Here is a 22,500-nt window from a genome sequence, read left to right as displayed (position 1 = left end):
ATGAAACGGTTAAAAGTCATAAGAATCTGGACTAGAAAAATATCCTCTCAGCACCGATTGATTCAGCGGATCATAGGTAAAGAATGTTACCTTGACAGTGAGAGCGATCTTTCAGATTGTTGTCGGAAATGCACTGTCGACCGAGGTGAACGCGGACCGTTGGATTCCGGCCCGGGGAAAGTGAGTGAAGGGGAGTCGATGGGGAGACCACCGCACGTAACCAGGAGAGGTCCGATGGGGCGTAAAAGGAAAGGATCAGCCTCAAGGTGAAAGGGACTAGCATTCTCCACTCTCCCATACGTCTTCCCAAATCTCTACCTTCACCCGTCCTCATTTCCTCCCTGTTCAAAAAAGAGAAAGTAGGAAATATAGAAGTGAATGGAAATGACGATGAAAAAGAGCAAGAACAAAGCAAAAGAGCCAGGGGAAAGTAAAAGACTAAAAGATGAAGATGAAGAATTAGACGCGGAAGAAAAAGAATATTGTTCAACAGGGCTACCTAACCTAATAACAAAACCTAACCTAACCATTTAGTTCCTCTTTTTTATGTTACTATTAATGTTTTTTTTTCTTTACATGGGACCATTATTTTTCAATAGGGCAAAACTGGGACCGCTGCTGTTCCAAAGAGACAATTGGCCCCCCCCCCCTGTCTTCAAAAGCTCCCATTTGCTAATAAAATTCTGACGTTTGGAATAGAAATAGCATTATTTTTATTATTATTATTTTATTGTTATTGTTATTGTTATTATTATTATTATTATTATTATACAAAGGATTACAAAGGCGGAGCATGCCGACAGGAGACCTTTTGATCCATATCTAGGTCGGATGCAAAAAAAAAAAAAAAAAAAAAAAAAAAAATCATAGTAATAAAATAATAAATAAAAACTATAATAATGTAAATAACAAATAAAATACATAAATAAATGCATAGGTATAGTTAAATTGATAAACAAACAGGTAAATAGTAAATAATAAATTAACATATAACTAATAATAAATTAAAATCAGACAGACAAATGATAATTATTATTATTATTATTTTATTGTTATTATTATTATTATTGTTATTGTTATTGTTATTATTATTATTGTTATTGGTATCTATGTTATTATCATTATAATTATCTATTTGGGGAAGCTGCGACAATTCCTCCTCCTCCTCCTCCTCCTCCTCCTCCTCCTCGTATACTCAATCCCCCGCTTCCTGCCCTCCCCCTTCTCATCCACTGCACCAAAGTCCAGTGAACCCCTCCACCGTTATCAGCGACTTTTAGAACATAAGAATGAAGGAGATTGCAAGAGACCATAAAGTCTACAATAGGCAGTTCCATGTCCATTACCACCTGTCACCCCATCCATAAAATTGTCTAACTTTTTCTTAACACAACCGATAATTTCAGCGCTCACTACATGGTTACTAAGTACAGTATATTCCATTCGTTGACCACTTTATTGGTAAAGCAGTTCCTGTTTATTTCCTTCTTAGATCTAAATTTCTCCAAGTTAAATACATTACTGCGAGTCCTGCCTTACTACCTTAATATGATGACCTTGTTTGCGTCACCCTTGATCCACTTGAACCCTTCTATTAGATCACCCCCGAACTCTGCGTCTTTCCAGAAAGTAAGTTAAGGTGCCTAAGCCTCTCTTCGTAAGGTAAAGTTCTGAGCCCGTGTAGTGAATTGATGTCTGTTCTACAGGACGGAGACCAAAACTGTATCGCATAGTCAAGGATGGGTCTAATTAACGCTAGATAGAATTTGATAATTACCTCTGCGCTTTTATTCGTAACCGTCCTAGCAATGAAACCTAATGCTCTGTTAGCTTTATTCCTGGCACTAATGCACTGTTTCCTGGATTTTAGGTCAGGACTCACTAGAACTCCCAAGTCTCTCTCGCACTCAGTTTTCTCTAAAAAAAAAAAAAAAAAAAAGTTATCTAAACTATACCTGCTTTCTGGGTTGTGTAAACCTACGTTTAACACACTCCATTTCGAGATATTGAATTTCATTTGCCATTTCACCGACCATATGAACAATTTATTAAGATTCTCCAAAAGAATATCTGCGTCTTCTCCTGACCTGATTGGGTCTCCTATTTTAGTGTCGTCCGCAAACTTACTGACAGCACTATGAAACCCATTTTCTAAGTCGTTTATGTGGAAAAATAAACAGTAAGGGACCCAAAACCGAGGGGTTTGGTTAGGCTGACCTGGTTTCCGAGATGATGACCTTGTTTAGTATCATGACGACAGACTCTGTCTCGTAATGTTTCAACTCTTCTCATTAAGTTCTGCTCAACAATCGTATATTAACAGTCAACCAAATGATGACTATAAAAAAAATCACGATACAAAAAAAAAAAATGTATAATAAATCTCTAAAACAGATACCGAATTTAGAAATTAATTCGATTCTCATGACAAAATTTAATAAACCAAATGAAAGATTAAAGAAGAACATTTCACCATAACGTCGACTATAACAACACCTCACTTTTGCTACTAGATGCGCGATATCACTCACCTGATCATGTTGATGGAGTTCTTGGGGCCAGTTGCCAGTTACCATTTAACTGACTAGATCTATATGCGTCTTTCTATCTTCATTTCTGCCTTCCCTTCTCATTTCACGTTAATGTAAATGTCCGTGTGGATATGTGTTTTGCTTATACATGCGTGTACGTGTATTTACCTAACTGCAACATATAGGAAAGGAACTACACTCGTAGGGTCCTGTCTTTCTCCAAGTGTCATGCCTGGAGTAAATGATGTTTATACCTGGGCTAAGACCCTTATACGTTATATCAGGATATTATTACGCGCCTGTACTGAGTATTTTAACATGAGCGGATGCATAGGTGCATCGGATCCTCCTAATCACGGGTTTGAATCCCGAACTTCTCTTTGATTTCTAGAAGTGACTGTCACCTGCCTTTCAACACTCCAAGCATACAGGGCAAAGGTGATGTGTTAGGTCAGAGCTACTTAGTGCCCTTTGATGTATTTTGTTTGTGTGTGTATGTGCGAGAGAGAGAGAGAGAGAGAGAGAGAGATATTCAGATCATGTGCCGGGCCCCTTATTGACAGCTATTACCCTTGAGGATGAGAGCTCCCAGTTAGTATAGTCCGAACTGTCACTAACGCACACACAAGATACACAAAAGGGCACTGAGTTGCTGTTACCTAAGACACACACACACACACACACACACACACACACACACACACACACACACACACACACACACACACACACACGCGCACGCACACACACACCCCTGCTGTTCCCCCACCATGCCATGCTACAAGACACAACAACAAATTCGTGTCCATCAGAGCACCGTGGACTAACTGCTACAAGAACAGCACCATCCCGTCTATATTGCATATTATAATTAATTCAAAATAGTGAAGTCCTAAGATTAACAGATTATAGTGTCAGTGTATCACTATTAACTCAATAAACTGGTTATCATTATTATTGGTATTATTCATTATTACGCATGCGCACACATACATAAACATACAATTCATACTATTGCACAAGGGGGACGGTAACGGCTTGAAGTACAAGTGAAAGCTTTCCACGCTCGAATCACGGCGTGGCCTCAGGACCTGACGAGTAATTATCTCATTGTAGTAGACAGAAAGGGATCTACGACCGAAGGGCTCTGTCTCTAATTATCATAACTCGCTTTAAAAAATCTTCTTAGGTTCCAACTTGTGAAATATCTGCTCCTGAACCTTTTGCAGGAATTTTACACATTCGTATGGAGAACTGTAATTGTTCACATCCATCAATCATTTATTTTCTAGTTATCTTACTTCGAAATAAGCTCCAACTTATCTTACTTCGTTTTACATTCATTCATTTGCTCTATCAGTTCTTAAGCCATTCCAAGAGGCTACACATTTGTTTGTATTTTTTTATATCTTCCAGACATGTGGTCTTCTTCATTTTGTGCCCCTTCTCTTTGTGCTTCCACTGGTGAAACTCATCTTTGCATTGGCTTGTGTTGTCTGTACTTTTTAAATCCTCCGCGAACCTTCAAACGGACCAGTGCATCTGTATGGAAAACTATATTTCTTAATATCTATGAAACGCCTTAAATCTTTTCCATTTTTTTTTTTTTGTCATGTTCTCTGGTCTTTTCTTGTGCCCCACAAGAGGAAGTCGGCTCTGTCGATCGTATCACCTCTCTTCGTTCTTCTAATGTTGGTCTTTCAATTATATCTGGTATCTAGTCTTTCTTTGCTGATCTTGTATATATATATAAAAGATTTTGTTGTCGAAATGGTCGGAACGGCGGTTCCGCCGAAACGAGGACATCGCCGGGTATAGTGGGCCTAGTAACATGGTAACCTCTTCTAAGGATAAACGCAGGCCCCTGATTGGCTAAGAGAGTGATGACGTCACGGAAACGGAGACGACTGATTGGCCAAGAGCGGTGACGTCACAGCAACGGAGACAACTGATTAGCTGAGAGCGAGACGTCCTTAAAACCCCGGGGAAGGCTCTGAAAACACCCGGGGAGCCCTTTGGAAGCCCTTGGATAGTCACTAGGGATCTTTTGAGAATACCTGTGGGGATTCTCTGTGGAACCTTCTAGGAACTCTTGAGGAACCCATTGAGAACCCCCTGGAACTTCAAGGGGAACACTTGCGGAGCCCCTGGGGTGCACTCAAGAAACTCCTGGGGAGCCCCTGTGGAACCCCTTGGAAGCCTTCAGGGAATCCTTGAGTACTAATAAAAGAATTCCTGTAATCGGACCGAAAATCGGAAATCCCTCAAGGGGACACGTCCTCTCCGGCCCGGTTGTGTGATTCGTCTCGGTGTGTCTCTGCAAGGTTGTCGAACACCATGGCCGGTACCACGCAAGACAAAGGCAGGCAAAGCCATTTTTGGAGTTGGATAACAAAAAGGGAATTATTCACTAAGTGATGTGAGGAAGAATAAGAGTTTAAAACAGGAGTTAGTTAATATTCACAGAAGTGAATTCCCTGAAAAGTACATGTCCTCTTCGTCTCCTTTCAACAAGAAGAAAGCTAATGAGGCGTCAGAAATTAAGAAGAGTATTTTGTTTTTCTTTAGAAAAAATAAGCGCCTAAAGGAGGAGTTTAAGAACAATCCAATTCAACAATTGAGTCTTGAAGATCTTACAGATTACAATGGAGATATAAACACTGAAGAAGAGAAGCGATTTGTGTCTCACTACTGGGCTGGATACAGATCGTTTACATCCAAACGTGGGTGGTTTAGCGCTAACGAGGATCTCGGATCCTATTGTTTTGATATGAAATGCAAGCAGCTCGTAGGGCTGGACGCCAAGGGCGCCTGCGAGCGAAGCGAGCTCGCTCGAAGGGCCGAGCCCCACATAGCGAGGTTGGGCGCAGCCCGTTGCTCGTATATATGTATACATACACACACAAACACACACACACACACACGCACTTCGTGGCTCAGTGGTTAGATTTTCTGGCTGCCACTACGGCGGTCCGGGTTCGAATCCTGTCCAGGGCTGAAATAATTTCAGTATCGCTGCGCTGCGAGTTGTTACTTCAGCTCTCGTTGGCGGGGAGTTGTGTGTGTGTGTGCGTGTAAGGTCACATTACCCATAAATCGGTCATATATGATAAGCTCTGAGCTCTCTTCTGGAAGGGAGATAGCTATCGATCACGAGTCCAACGCGTGATCCAAAACCATTGTGAATCACACATACACACGACTCGATGGTGCTATGGTTAGAGTTCCCGACCGCCACTACGGCGGTCTGGGTTCAAATCCCGCCCAGGGCTGAAATAATTTCAGTATCGTTGCGGTGCGAGTCGTTACTCTAACTCTTGTGGGCGGGGAGTTGGGTGTGTGTGCGTGAAAGGTCACAGCATTACCCACAGATCAGTCATATATGAGCTCTGAGCTCTCTTCCGGGAGGGAAATACCTGTCGATCACGAGTCCAAATCCATCGTGAATCACACAATGGGATGGAATAAACATAAGTAAATAAATAAATAGATAAATAAATAGATAAATAAATAAATAGATAAATAAATAAATAAATAAGAAATGTACGCACAATTAGAAATATATGTGGTCTGTCTCTGCCGTGCGCCTTTCTTTCCTCATTTGTTCATTATAGTAAGAAGTTTGAACTTTTACTTCTGTTTCTCCACACTTGCCCAAAACCATCTTACCTTCTGCAGCCTTAATTACAAACAAAGGTATTCAAAATACTAACAGGATTTGGGATAGTGTACGGGATTTATTTTAATTTTCATTCTCTTTCCGAGCTATGAGTCGAGTCAGCATCTTTATGACGTCATGTCGTCGATGTTTTTTCCCAGAAGAAGAGAAGCGAACTTGTCGTTATTCACATGTTGACCTCAACAACCTGGACAGATTCAACCAGGATTACCTGGAACCACACCTACTTTCACATCCTTGTTACCTCTCCTCCTCCTCTTCCTCCTCCTCCTCTTCCCCCGCGCCACGCTCCCGCGCCATTGTCCTCTCCCGGAGTGATGAAATTCATTTCTTGCGGTATTTTCATTGGTATTTGTGTCATTATCTCATCGTTGTTTGCCATCATTTCTTTCAGGATGTGGCCCACCTTTCCTCTACCGGCGTACATAATTGTCGCTGTATCTAGGTTGTTGTCATTACCATGCTAAGTGTGTCATATAACGCCTTTTAACGGGCGTTATATGATGCACACACACACACACACACACACACACACACACACACACACACACACACACACACACACACACACACACACACACACACACACACACATGTATATATATATATATATATATATATATATATATATATATATATATATATATATATTTATATATATGTATGTATGTATGTATGTATGAAGCCCCCTCACTACCCTCTGCCCCCTCCATCCCCAATCTTCCTGACTTTCTCCCTGTTGTCCTTATCGATCTCACCCAATCCTTCTCATAACCCAAGTAAAGCGACCATGTCAGGGCACCTTTCTTCTCACCATTCCTGACCTCTACAATATTTATTTCATTATATATATATATATATATATATATATATATATATATATATATATTTATATTTATATGTATATATTTGTGTGTGTGTGTGTGTGTGTGTGTGTGTGTGTGTGTGTGTGTGTGTGTGTGTGTGTGTGTCTTTGTGTTCATTTTCTCTTTCTTTGTACCTCTTTGGCACTTTCCTGTCGACCATAACTTTTTGCTTGTTTTCCTCTTCTTAATCCATCTTCCTGTTCTGATTTCCATTCTCGTCCTCATCCCTCTGAGCCATTGTCTTTCTCATTCTCTTTTTGTTCTCATCTTTATTCTCACTTTCTCATTTTCATTCTCATTGTTCTCACTCTCGTTTCTATCTGCATTATTATTCGTTCTTTTTCACGTTATTACTTTTATTCTCATTTTCATTCCTACTCTAATTTCATTCTGAATTTTTATTCTCACTCTTATTATTATCCTCATTCGTATTCTCTTATTCTTATATTTACTCTTTTCAGTTTTATTCCTTTTTTTTTCTTTTTCAGTTGTTCTCATTCTCACTTTTATTTGTTTATTCTTATCATTTTACTTTCATCACCATTCCTATTCCCATTCTCATTTTCATTCTTAGGCTCAGTCACATTCTCAGTTTAAGTCTCACCCTCATTCTCATTTTATTGACATCCTCATTTTTAATTTTATCTTTATCCATATATATATATATATATTCATTCTCACCTACGTATTCCTATTTTTATTCACATTCTCAGCATCATTCTTGTTATTAGTCCCACTCCCTAATTTTAATGCATCCGAATTCGTGACGGCAAATTCTTCCCCCGTTTATCATGTCGTAGCAAATGCTTCATGTGTTATATCATAGAAGTTGTAAGAAATTTAAATACAAAGTCAATCAACAGTCACTGCCTCTAGCTGAATCGGTTTAAACTAAATTAAATCTGTTTGAATCGATTTAAATCGCCCTGAAAATACTTTTTTATATACATATATCAAAGAGCGGCAATAAAGGCAAAACAACAGACAAATAGATAAATTAATGAATAAATAAAATTAAATAGAATGAAATGAATAGATGAAGAGCCGCTCTAGGAGCAAAATAACTAAGTGTACAAATTTGAACCGAGAGTTTGGAAAAAAAAAAAAAAATCTATGTCGATGACGTGTGAAGGCGGGACTTCGAAAGCTGCCTTCTGCCCAGGCGGATATACAGTGGGTAGAATAATTGCAGCGACACAACCTACATTATTCAAATTGCATTTAAGACACAAGTAATAAGCAGTTATAAGCATGAAAATCGACGGCTATTTCCCTCCCGGACGAAAGCTCAAAGCTCATATATGACCGACCTATGGGTAATGCTGTGACCTTACGCGCGCGCGCGCGCGCACACACACACACACACACACACACACACACACACACACACACACACACACACACACACACACACACACACACACACACACACACACACACACACACACACACACACACACACACACACACACACACACACACACACACACACACACACACACACACACACACACACACACACACACACACACACACACACACACACACACACACACACACACACACACACACCTCTCCGTCCAAGAGCGATGGAATTACGACTCACAGCGCAGCGATAATGAAATTATATCAGCCCTGGGCGGGATTCGAACCCGGACCGCCGTAGTGGTGGCCAGGAACTATAACCACTGCGCCACGAATGAGTGCGTGCCTTTGACTCGCTACTTCCGTTATAAAGTACGTATATATACATACAAGCACACATAACTCTTGACGAAAGGTTCCTCAAAGCTAAATAAAATCGTCAGACATTAAGAAGAAAAAATATTTACTCGTTCGTTTAGTATTAATCGAGAAAGCTTAACCAATCAAAATTTAGGCCCTTAAACGACGTGAGGTCTTCCAAGACAAGAAAAAAAATAAGTCGCTTGGTGCCCGGCAGAACAAAATTCGTGACACATTTAAAGCGGATCTTGCCCGTGTCAGGGCACAATTAGCCAATCTACGCTCAGGTCGAGTGGAGGACAAACACACCATTCCTAGGACAAGATCGCACCTAGGACAAACCCCCTACTGTGACCTAACCTAAACCAGAGATTTTTTTCTAGTTTGTTTATTTATTTATTTATTTATTCATTTACTTATATATATTTCTATTAATTAGTTAATCAATTTATTTATTCATTTATTTAGATATATTTGTATTAGTTAATAAATTTATTTACTTATTTATTTATTTTATTTTGTTTTATTCTATTTTATTTTATAATTTTATTTATTTATTTATTTATCTATTTATTTATCTATTTATTTTATTTATTTATTTGTTTATTTTTGTCCAACGGAGGGGTTTTGGCTGGACTCTGCCGAGGTCAGCCCCCGCACAGAGGGCGGAAACCGTGCCAGCTTTCACTGTCCCAAGATAGACGGACCACCCTGTGTGTGTGTGTGTGTGTGTGTGTGTGTGTGTGTGTGTGTGTGTGTGTGTGTGTGTGTGTGTGTGTGTGTGTGTGTGTGTGTGTGTGTGTGTGTGTGTGTGTGTGTGTGTGTGTGTGTGTGTGTGTGTGTGTGTGTGTGTAGGTGTGTGTGTGTGTGTGTAGGTGTGTGTGTAGGTGTGTGTGTAGGTGTGTGTGTCTGCGTGTGTGTCTGCGTGTGTGTGTGTGTATGTGTCTGTGTAGGTGTGTAGGTGTCTGTGTAGGTGTGTGTGTGTGTGTGTGTGTGTGTGTGTGTGTGTGTGTGTGTGTGTGTGTGTGTGTGTGTTTGTGTGTGCGTGTGTAGATGTGTGTGTGTGTGTGCGTGTGTGTGTGTGCGTGTGTGTGTGTGTAGGTGTGTGTGTGTGCGTGTGTGTGTGTCTCTCTCCATCTTGCGCTTACCGATTCTAAACGACACTACAACGTATCTTCTCTAAGTGATCGTTGCCGCGTTCTTTGGGGTCGCGGATGGGTTGCTTTTATAAAAAACCCTTGTGTGGCGCTTTTCGTTTTATTTCGGGGTGCCGTCGGGTGATTTCATTCATCTCTCTAATTCTTTTCTTTCCTGTTGTCTACACACATAAGATCTACTTGCGTCTTCCTGTAATTCTTTACAAATACCCTCATTCCACAATTATCTTCAAATTCGCCTCTTCAAAAAAACAAATAACAAAAACATACCAAGATAAGGCAGCTCGCACACAGACGCAACCAGTTGCATGAAACCGATCGCAACGGATGCCTACACTGTGAAAACAGCATTCCTTGTACATTTGCCCACCAGCAATCAGGTACCTGCATTTCTGAAATAACAAGTAAAGGAAAATTATATGTCTATACAGTATAGGGAATACTGTATCCTACTTATTGTAGGCATCCATTGCGATCGGTTTCATGCAACTGGTTTCGTCGGTGTGCGAGTTGTCTAGTAGTTCGGCTTCTGGAGGATATCATTAACATACATCAAAAACATTACTGGGGCCAACACCGACCCCTGACGCATCCCATTGGACAGCGCCTCCTCCTTATAACTGTTCTGGCCCCTCCTCCCGTTTAGAGGCATCACACTAGGCTATTTTTCCCTCGACCGTTGCAACAGCTTTCGGAAAGGAATCTAATATACTGGAGGGGGAAAAATTGTTCTCCAGCATATCAAAAGACGTTCTGTGTATTTTTGTTGAGAAAGCAAAACAGATTTCCATTGCGATTTTACAGAGGGAAAAAAATTCTGGAAGTGGGCGGTGCCACCGATTAAGCGGTCGTTGGAGGAAAAATAGCTCAGTGTGATAGCCCCTTATGGTAGCTCTCTATCCAGACCAATAAACTACCATGCAACCTTCCCTTCTTGTTTAGTTTCTATAAAAGTTTCTCTTGCGGAATGTAGTCAAAAGCTTCCACTCCTGCCTCTTTCTGTAGCAGTTTACAATCCTCTTCACCTTTCACCCTGATCTTCGTATCACCTACAAATAAGTTTGCGTTGCTGCTTATTTCATCCATCATGTCAGTGATGCACACTAAGAACGCTACTGGTGCCAGAACTGAGCTTTGAAGTACTCCGCTTCTCACTTCTCTTCTACCCGACATTTCATCTTTGTGTGTGTGTGTGTGTGTGTGTGTGTGTGTGTGTGTGTGTGTGTGTGTGTGTGTGCGTATGTGTGTGTGTGTGTGTGTGTGATTCACCACCATTGTCTTGGATCATGTATTGGACTCGTGATCGACAGCTTTTAACCTCCCGGATGAGAGCTCAGAGCTCGTATGACCGATCTATTGGTAATACTGTGACCTTAGATGTACACACACCCAACTCCCCGCCCACGAGAGTTTAACAACTCGCAGCGCAGCGATACTGGCGACCCGGAACCCTACCAACTGCGCCATCGATTCGTGTCACATGTACACGTAGGCAAAAATGTGTGAATGTGTGTGTGTGTATATATGTGTGTGTGTGTGTGTGTGTGTGTGTGTGTGTGTGTGTGTGCGTGTGTGTGTGTGTATGCATTAATTTCACCATGTCCATGACATTACTCACATTCATGTTTTGTGAAAGTAAACAGCACAATGCATCTTTTGTGAAAGTGTAAACAGCATAACGAGACTTGACTAGATCCCTTGTATAGTCCAAACTTCAATAAACCCATCAATCACTTTGAGTCCTCGACAGCGATCGCTGCCACGCAACTCCTGCCAATTTCTCTTAATCGGGATGCATTACTTAATTCGTGGTTTCGCAAAAGTGATCCAGTTTACCTTCGGAATGATAACTCCAGCTTTCGCCCCCTTCCCCTCCCGCCCACTCCCTCCAGCGCCCCCACTCGCCCTCTGGGGCCGAGAGTGGGCGTCGGTTGCAGTCCGGGCGACTCTCGCTTTCACTCCTGATACGGTCCATGTGCATTTTTGCATACGTGTACGTGTGTGTAAGTGTGTGTACCTGTGTACGTCATCTGTATTCAACGTCATGAGCACGTTCGTTTCTGTATGTTGATGCCTTCGGTCACGTCTGCTAATGGGCTTTGCATCTGAGATCGTGTTTTGTTTGTGTTTATCCTCAAAAGGGGAGAAGGGGATGTTGTTAGTGCGTGGGAGAGCGGTGAGAGGTGCCCTCTTCTTGACACACACACACACACACACACACACACACACACACACACACACACACACACACACACACACACACACACACACACACACACACACACACACACACCACACGACTCGGTGGCGCGGTTTTTAGAGTCCCAGACTGTCAGTATGGCGGTACCGGCGGTACCTGGTTCGACCCAGGGCTGAAATTATTTCAGTATCGCTGCGCTTCGAGTCGTTACTCCAACTCTCGTGGGCTGGGAGTTGGGTGTGTGTGTGCGTGTAAGGTCATAGTATTACCCTTAGATCGGTCATACGAGCTCTGAGCTCTCTTCCGGGAGGGAAATAGCTGTTGATCACGAGTCCAACACGTGATCCAAAGACCAAGGTGAAACACACACACACACACACACACACACACACACACACACACACACACACACACACACACACACACACGACTCGACGGCGCAGTGGTAGCGTTCACAACCGCTGCTACAGCGGTCCGAGTTCGAATCCCGCCCAGGGCTGAAATAATTTCAGTATCATTGCGCTGCGAGTCGTTACTCCAACTCTCGCGGTCGGGGTGTTTGGTGTGTGTGTGTGTGTGTGTGTGTGTGTGTGTGTGTGTGTGTGTGTGTGTGTGTGTGTGTGTGTGTGTGAGTGTAAGGTCACAGCATTCCCACAGATCGATGAGCTCTGAGATCTCATCCGGTAGGGTAATAGCTGTTGATCACGAGTCCAACACGTGATCCAAGACCATGGTGAATCACATACATACACACAAGACTTGTGTACGAAAACTAACGCACTCTCTCTATCTCTCTCTCTCTCTCTCTCTCTCTCTCTCTCTCTCTCTCTCTCTCTCTCTCTCTCTCTCTCTCTCTCTCTCTCTCTCTCTCTCTCTCAAATTGATGGATAAAATGAATAACAATCAAATTAATAGATAAGTAGATAAATGATTAAGTAGGTGAATGAATAAATAAATGAATAAATAAATAGATAAATGAATATATAAAGAAAGAAATAAATTTTTCTAGATTTCGGGACTTTTTGTTACTAATTTTGGACATTTCCTAAATCCAGAGAAAATTCTGTAAAATATTTTGATCTTCTTGCCTTGTTTACTGAATGATAAATCGTTTGTGTTCTTAGGATGAATGATGATGTTAAGTGATGACGAGTGATTTGGCAAAGAAACAAACATTAAATGGCTAAATCTTATTCATTCATTGATTGATTTATTTATCTATTCTTTTTTTGCCTGAATGAAACCGACATTTTCTATATTGTCAATGCTAATTTTGAGTTACAGATCTCATATTTGAGTGAAATAAGGAGAGTACCGAACTGGTAAGATTCAGTCTTATATGACATTATTACAAACCAGAAATGAACAAAAGATGACGAAAAAATATATATGTAATTTTCAAAAGATTTCTTTTAACTGTGTAGTCGACAAGTGAGCTTAACTTCCGCTAAATGTATCGATATACAATAGATTTTTTGTTGTTGTTGTAAAATCCTTAAGCAATATAGTTTGAATCTTTCCATATGGTTGTTTTGTATACTTCATTTTTCCTTTATCTTATTTAACATCTGACCCCGTTATGGGCCGGATGGGTTCCTGGCATCAATGGAGACAATGGTGCGACATTACTCCACCCATATCGAAGACAGTAGGAGGGAGGAACCCTGTATAGACCTGCGACCAAACGCCTTAATTCACCAGAGGAAGGTTGAACCTCATCTCAATTAACCCTTCAACACGTGGGACAGAACTTGTCTAGGCTGTCGTCAGGCGATTTTATTCAGTTGAAGGAAACACACAACCTTTGTTCGTATAGACGTAGCTGAATCGCAAGTACACAAAGCTTGTCGTATTCGATCCTTCGTGTTGAGAATCTGATCATCTGTATTCATATGTTCATTTCGTGGTGGTGAAGTCAAAGATCTTATACTTTCAGTCCGATGTCCCCTTTTCGATTTGAAAAAGATCTCTAAATATATTTACTTCCTCAGTTTAAGTCCCCGGCCCTTTGGTATTTACAGGGGGACTTCCTTCGTATGAATAAAATCACCTGGCGACAGCCAGAATAAACATAAAAGTTGTGTATAGATGCCAAAAGTTGAAGAGAGATGGAGAAGTTGTTCTTGATGTCCCTGATCTAAAGACGGCGTCTGTGGGCGTCGGATGAAGACCCGAGTGGGAGAGTTGGAGGAAGATATCTACCGCGGAGCGAAACCAGCGCTTCTGTCCTTGGGAGCCAATTGTCGCGCCGTGAAGGTGGAGCCATTAAGGGGTGGCAACATTAATTAAGAGGAAGGGTGGCACAACGGAGTGAGAATAGAGGATGAAAGTGACCAGCATAACTTTTGAGTGGAAATTAGTGTGAGGACAATGAGAATGATAATAACGATAATAATAGTGATAATGATAATGATAGTAGTAGTAGTAGTAATAATAATGATAATAATGATAATAGTAATAATGATAAGAAGAAGAAGAATAGATAATAATAATAGTAAAATAAATCCTGCGCAACTGTGATTGAAGGGAGAGAGAGAGAGAGAGAGAGAGAGAGAGAGAGAGAAATTGAATGTGAAAGTAAGAGTGAGTGGGATGGGAATATAGGGGAAGGGAGGGGAGGGGAGTGGGAGGTGGGGGTCAGGTGTGATGCCCCACCATGTCGCCCGCCCGCGCGCCGAGCCAAGCTAATCTCACCTCACTTTCCATTCTTTCTCGTCCCTCTCCCTCCTCACCTCCTCAAGAAACGACTCGTTTGATTGACCATTCGTCCTTAGTTAAATGCCACTTATCTTTGTGCCTAATGTTAACTAAGATTGTTTTTTTTTTAATTTGTTAATTTATGGATATTATCTTCACGACTTCCTCCGCAGGGGGGGGGGGGTCGTTGATCGCCGACAACTTTCACTACCCTGGGGAATTTAATAATTCTCTCCCAGTCTCCCAATGCACCAGGCGCATGAGATCGTGGGAGGCCAGAGGCGGTGGGGGGCAAGGTCCCCCCCCCCTCGCTAGAAATCCAAGATGTGTTTAAAACTTTGCCGGTCGTCACGCATAATTTCGTTTTTTTTTTTTAAAGTTATAGCATAACGGTGTATTGTTGATGAAAGTCAATTTGTAACTCGTGTAGATAATATAAGTATATGCCTGTGCGCTAATTTGAGGTTTGTATATTGATATAACCCCATAACATTAACTATATATGTATAATACTTGTAATTTTGCCCCGTCCCTACAAAAAATCTTACAAAATCCTACAAAAATCCTACAAAAGTACTTGTACCACCCCCCTGCAAATATTCCTGTGGACACGAGATGCTGCTGTCCTCAGGTTACTAAAGTCGTCTGGCACACACCAGGACAAAATAGGCGATGCGCTCTATACTAGCAAAAACACAAAACCGAATCAACCCCTCCCCCCTCTCTGCTTGCCTCTTCACAAGATACAAAAACATTATCGAATGTCCAGTTACCATAGTTACTAAGTTCTTACTGTTCGAGCTTGAGCTATATTTATATCACCTTCTAAGTTACGCCTGTGTATGGAAAATTATTTCTTCACGTCTTTTAGACATGTAGTTTTCATTAATTTGTTCACATGACCTTTTAAATTCCTCCTGTCCCTATTCAAGAAATATCTTAAGCAAACATAGTCAATCTATCCCCATTAGCGGTCTGAATACTGTAATACCCTCTTTCGCTTCGATCTTTCAAAGTTGGTAGACCCAGTGGTTTTAGTCTCTCCTTGTATGGTTTTTGTGTCTGGCTAGAAACCAATGTGTATGTGCTCGTGTGTGTGTGTGTGTGTGTGTGTGTGTGTGTGTGTGTGTGTGTGTGTGTGTGTGTGTGTGTGTGTGAATTTATAATATGAATAAATAGGTCAGTAGAATATGAAATACAATGGGAAAAAATGGAGCCACCTTCCTCCCTGTCCATCACAATATGACTCAACTAGAAAGAAAAAATTGAAAATTGGTTGTAAAAAAGAAATCTTCCCCACTTTCATCATCATCATCCTACCCCCAATCCCCATCCCCATCTTTCTCCCTCAGTACTTATGTAAGAACATAAGAATCGAGGAGACTGCAAGAGTCCCTAAGGCCTGGACTAGGCAGTTCCATCTCCCTTAGCACCTTTCATCCACATCCATAAAATTACCTAATCTTTTCTTAAAACAACATAACATAAGATTGGAGGAGACTGCAGGAGACCATAAGGCCTACACTAGGTAGTTCCATGTCCTTTACCACCTATCATCCCCATCCATAAAATCGTCTCATCTTCTCTTGAGACAACCAATTGTTTCCAATCCATAGATTCATTTCATTTTCTATTAAATCATCCAGTAGTTTCAGCGCTCATTACGTGGTTACTAAATCTACTCCATTACTTAACCACCCTATTAGTAAACCAATTCTTGCCAATTTCCTTCTTAAACCTAAACTTATCCGATCTAAACCCATTTCATCCAATTTATATTCATATGACAAATCTGTCCTTCTGTTGTACATACACGAAAACGAATATGATATTTTTTTCAAGCGCATCACAACCGTAGTGGTACAGTGGTACCGTGACGACTGGGAAGCTCAACCGCGCAGGTTCGAACCCTGGAAGGTGTAGAAGCTAGGCACTACTGGGGACAATCGATCCTTACCAATATTTTTCGTTGTTGTTATATTAGTCCCATTTTAACGACCAGGAAACTAGTGCATGTAGAAATTCTCTCAATGCTGAATAACGAAAGATGTAGTCGTGTAGTTTTTTATACAGTATTAGGGGTCCCACGGTACTGTGTAGTGTGTACACACACACACACACACACACACACACACACACACACACACACACACACACACACACACACACACACACACACACACACACACACACACACACACACACAAACTAGATGTTGCGAGATACAAAGACGGGACACCACGAGCATAGCTCCCCTTCCCGTAGAATACAACTAGGTAATACACACACACACACACACACACACACACACACACACACACACACACACACACACACACACACACACACACACACACACACACTGCTCGTGGCGCAGTGGTAGAGTTCCTGGCTGCCACTCCGGCAGTTCGGGTTCGAATCCCACCCAGGGTTGAAATTATTTCAGTATCGCTGCGCTGCGAGTCGTTACTCCAACTCACGTGGACGGGGAGTTGTGTGTGTGTGTGCGTGTAAGGTCACAGCATTACCCATAGATCGGTCATATATGAGCTCTGAACTCTTCCGGGAGGAAAATAGCTGTCGATCACGAGTCCAACTCGTGATCCAAGACCATGGTAAATCACACACACACAGGCATACATATATGTGTGTGTGTATGTACACACACACACACACACACACACACACACACACACACACACACACACACACACACACACACACACATATATATATATATATATATATATATATATATATATATATATATATATATATATATATATATATATATATATATATATATATATTATGTCTAGCTATATTTGTTGTTTGCACAGAATATATGTACATATATTTATTACTCTTAGATTTATTATACAAGCGAATGATTGAAGCGAAAACACAACAGTTTACCTTATATACTCGTATATATATATATATATTATATATACGAGTATACATATATCGCCTCCTCATGAAAACATACCGCTATTTTTCATCCCAAAGAAGTGAAATTTCCTGTTTTTGTCGAGACTTTGGGTTGAGAAAGTAAAGTCGATTTTGGGAAGAGAAATGACGACATATTTTCTTTTCCAGATGCGCTCTTTGGGAATTCTTTTTCTTCTTATGATGATGATGTCACCTTTTCTCTGCATCCCGACTCCTGGTGAGGCTACTAAATAGTTTATTATGATTTTTTTTTCAATATTAGTCATACGAAGATATTGTATCATGTCATTATATATTTTTAATTATTCAAACAATAAATTCGTTTGTTCCAGACATTCCTCTAAGCCGAGACATTAACGACAACGAAATAGACGACATAGACGACACGGCATACGCTGACGCCGACGCCGTAGACAATCCACATGACGACAGTCAATCGGACGCTGTTCACGACAGTGCTAGCGACGATGGCATCTTCACTGGAGCTCTCCGTACTATCCTGGGGTATGTGGGAACACCAGATATCGCCTCCACCACCACCACCAACTCCGCCTCCGCCTCCGCCTCCCCGTCCTCCCCTCCACACCCTCCCTCTCCTCGTCAGGACCTTGACGACGATCATCATCGTCGTCGTCGTCGACAAGCGTCTGATTCCGGCTTTTTCTCGTTAGTCAGAGCGCCACTGTAGTTCCTGGCACTGACAACCTTTGCCTCAAGTACTGCGGTGGCCGTTATGGTCGTTTAACTTCCATAGGTTCTTAGACTGCAGGGTCGCATCAACACCGATTCTTATTATTTTCTGTTGATGCGATTCCTGTATTTCTTTCCTCTTCTTTTAATAACTTTTTTTTCTAACTTTTTATATACTATTTATTTTAAGTTTTCTAACCTTTTTAACCTTTTTGATTTTTTCTATTTTTTTTCTAATTTTTTCTTTCTCATTCAATCTAATAGTATTCAACATGCCTGTCGCTAGGCGATTTTATTCATCTGAAAAAATCCTTGGTGAAGATGAATAAGTCTTACATTTATTCTTATTCGAAATATCAAGGATTTTTAATAAAATAGTCTGGCAACATATGGCACGCAAGTCAGTATTTACACTCAATATAATCTGTCTCACTGGGACTTAAGAAATCGAGACTCACACGTATGGCAACATCTCCAACCGAAGGTGTTACCATATATTGAGTCTCACACAATCCTCTCGTTATGCAGGGAGCCTACTTCACCTGAATAAAATCGAATGACGGCAACCATAAAAAAAACATGTTTGTGCCCTGGTGGTGCCATCGGAAACTTGCTGGTCTCGCATTCGCTTGGTCGTGGGTTCGAACCCCACACCACTTTCCGATTCCCAGTAATGACTGTTACCTGCCCCAACAGTCACCCAACCGCACGATAGGATCAAAGGTGACGGCTTCCACTGCAACTACATAGTGCCTCCTGGCGTATGCTCCTCACATTCTTCAGTAGCAGAAACAGAGCTCAGCCATATACAGTAGTTACGGACGGTATCTATATAGTTTTAGTCCATCCAGCGCCAAATTCTTTTATTCAGCTGATCACAAACGGACCCTAGCTTGAAAGGGGTCCCGGTCCGTCAGATGACTTAATTCAGGTGAGAGTATACCGGGGAGCAGACGAGCGACTTTGTGGCGCCACATCGCGGCGACGGCGTGTGACAGGGTAACGGCTTTCCATAGATTTCCATTGTTTAGAAGCGAAGCCGCGCACACGAACGTCTGTGGCGAGCGACTGTGGCGCAGCTTCGCTTGTAAACAATGGAAACCTATGAGAGGCTACATCCCCGCCACACACCGACGCAGCTTTGTGGCACCACAGAGTCTATTCCCGACCTAAAACTAAAAGTCACAAATTAGGCTTTATGTCTTGATTAACACAAAAACTACTTTCAAATTTACGTTTGGAACTTTCCCATTCTAAATTCACTAACAAAGTTGACTAATATGTCAGTTTTTTTTCTTTATTGACTTGCCTTGTATACAGATATTTCCTGTCATCCCTAATTTACTCTTTCTGACTTGACAATAGTACAACTTTCGACAGATATATTGTTGTTGATTTCCAAAAAGACCTTCTTTGATTTTTTCTTACTAAGGACCGTTTCTTGGACTTCTTAGCCTTTTCTGGTCGATTTTATTTATCTTTAGAGGAACCTCAAGACTTCTAAGAGACCTGACTTGACGAAGTGCATTTTTTCCGGACACCTTATAAAGGGGGAAGGACATCTATGAGTCCCATTGACCCGTCAACCACTTCCTCCATGGCTCATTTCAAGTTGTGTAGATAGAGTTGATTAGTTTATTCAGGGTTCAAGGAGGAAATAAACAAGAACTGGTTTACCAATAGTGGTTAACAGATGTAATAGACTTAATAACTATGTAGCGAACGCTGAAACTATTGGTTGTGGTAAGAGAAGGGAAGATAACTTTATGGATGGTGATGATAGGTGGTAAGGGACATGGAACTGCCTAGTGTAGGCCTTATGGTCTCTTGTAGTCTCCTCCAATTTTTATTTCATGTTCTAAGGATGCTTTCGGGTGGATTAAGCCCCACCAGACTTGTTGCAGTCGTGGAGCAATAAGCTCTATGGCGGTCATAATCTAGTGTGAATGTGCCTTGACCAAGTACCACGTTATGATAATGCTACAAAAAATAAGCACCATTTTGACTGATGCCTTCGTTATTATTTACTGTTTCACATGTCAACAGCCTAAGTTATCTGAATTGGCAGTTGGTGAGGTAGGTCACTATTTCTGAGTTGTGTAAAGTCTGTTTATGGACAGGGAGGTCCTGTCACGTTACTCTCATATAGAATGTGTTCGTGGGTTTGAGTCAGAGTCCCCATTTTTTTCAAGCTTGTTGCAAGACGGCCAGGACCTGTGCGTAGCATATTTAACTGTACCCAGCGTTTTCTTGGAAGGTTGTTGCCTGGATTCAGTGGAACCTGAGAGGCTGAAGTCGTATGTAGAGGCTTGGGCACCCCATCTTCCAGTCTTCGTTGATTGTACTCGAGACACTTTCAAATACTTGCAAATCTCCAATGAGTAAAACATTTTACAATCAACAAATGCTCTTATAATGGTGTTTATTCAGACAGAACTCTTGGTTGTTTTGACCAACAAATGGAATATTTTAACTGAAAGTCGATGGAAGAGAATTGGAATATTTATGATTTACAAGTGCTGTGTTACAAATCTGAATCCATTCTTCCCTTGATACAAGAAAGGTAAAATAATGAATGAACGATTTCTTTAGGGGAAATGCAAATTATATCAGTTTAATACTTCAGAAAAGATGTTCAGTTAGGAGCAAAGGTCATATAATGTTTTTAAAAACAGTCGAAGGAACACCCAAAATTTAAATGTGACGATTTATATATATATATATATATATATATATATATATATATATATATATATATATATATATATATGTATATATATAAATAATAGTAATAAATAAACCGCGATAGAGAATGATTCTACCTTAAAAAAATGTACATCTACTGTATATGGATCATGGTAAAATAGACAAAGATTTTTTCCAAAGGATGACATGATTTGTTTACTCTTTTTCAGACAAACACCAGACTATTAAACTCAGAAGAAGATTCTGGACCACAACTGACTTCGAATGGCGTACTTTGAATTCATCTCAATCGACTGCTGTCTCATACTCTTGTGGACATTTAGAAATGACCAGACTGACTCGAGACAATTTTCTTTCCTTTTTCTCCGCAATAGCCAGCCTTTCTTGAAGATGGTAGACCAAGTGCTCTTAAAGTTATGCCCCCATACTCACAGGGAACATGGACAAGGGTTCTTGGGTGTGGGATCGACGGAAAGGAACCCTGAGACATAATGATCATGCAATATGACCAGAAAGAGGGAGTATCAGTTTCGGAGTGAGTATCTGGGCCGACCTTAAGAACTACTGTTCCAGACCATTGCCCATCTTCAGGAGGAAAAAAAAAAACAAGCTTGGCATTATCCGTTCTAATTCGGGACTCGAACTAACTTCGCATTACGCCGCCCCAACTCGGCATTATCCCTCCTAATACGGTATTATCCATAACTCTACAGAGGCCTGGAGAACTTCGACGACCTCTTACGGGGCATTCCCGAGGTGGACCGCTTCCAATGCGTTGAACGAATCATGTGCGAGATGACCACGGGATCAGAATCTTCTTCTCTACCCAGGTCAGTTCAAAATCTTTGGCGACTTGGAAAGGTACAGTAATCTCCTGTATAGACTTAATAACCACGTAGTAAGCGCTGAAACAATTAAGTTGTTTTAAGAGGAGATTAGATAACTTCACGGATAGGGATGACAGGTAGTCAGGGACATGGCACTGACTATTGTATGTCTCATGGTCTTTTGCAGTCCCCCCTTATTCTTATGTTCTTATATTCGAACTGACTGGCCCACAGGTTGTTAGGATTCGGCGGGAGGGGGGGGGAGGGTCAGGATACGCGAGGTTAAGGAACCCCTTCCTCCAAAGTAACCACTCCACCACATAGAAATCATATAATAATGCTCGGTTAATGGTATTTCGGGTATGTAAGGGGTTACTATATACTTTGCGGACAAATAGACCTGACACAGTGGTGCGGGTTGTCGCCTTCCTGGTATTTTAAGGTAGTGCTAGCGTGTTCACGCCTTCCTC

The 22,500-nt window shown here is 41.2% G+C and overlaps 1 protein-coding gene across 2 annotated transcripts in view; it reads left to right on the top strand.

Annotated features, from left to right (window-relative positions):
• Positions 1 to 22,500, top strand: part of LOC143035758 (uncharacterized) — a 38,023-nt gene that overhangs the window by 10,469 nt on the left and 5,054 nt on the right. Inside the window, exons 2-4 of one of the 2 annotated variants that reach the window (XM_076202689.1) lie at positions 17,955 to 18,024; positions 18,140 to 18,311; positions 21,917 to 22,033. In XM_076202689.1, the coding sequence (XP_076058804.1) occupies positions 17,955 to 18,024; positions 18,140 to 18,311; positions 21,917 to 22,033 (359 nt within the window). Of the gene's footprint in view, positions 1 to 17,954; positions 18,025 to 18,139; positions 18,474 to 21,916; positions 22,034 to 22,500 lie in introns of both variants that reach the window. The other variant, XM_076202688.1, reaches the window with a different exon arrangement.

This window comes from Oratosquilla oratoria, chromosome 19 (genome assembly GCF_046742065.1).
Source record: "Oratosquilla oratoria isolate Oo_2021 chromosome 19, ASM4674206v1, whole genome shotgun sequence".
Classification (NCBI taxonomy): domain Eukaryota; kingdom Metazoa; phylum Arthropoda; class Malacostraca; order Stomatopoda; family Squillidae; genus Oratosquilla; species Oratosquilla oratoria.
The sequence above is the reverse complement of the archived record's forward strand: the minus strand, read 5'-3'. Positions and strand labels throughout refer to the sequence as shown.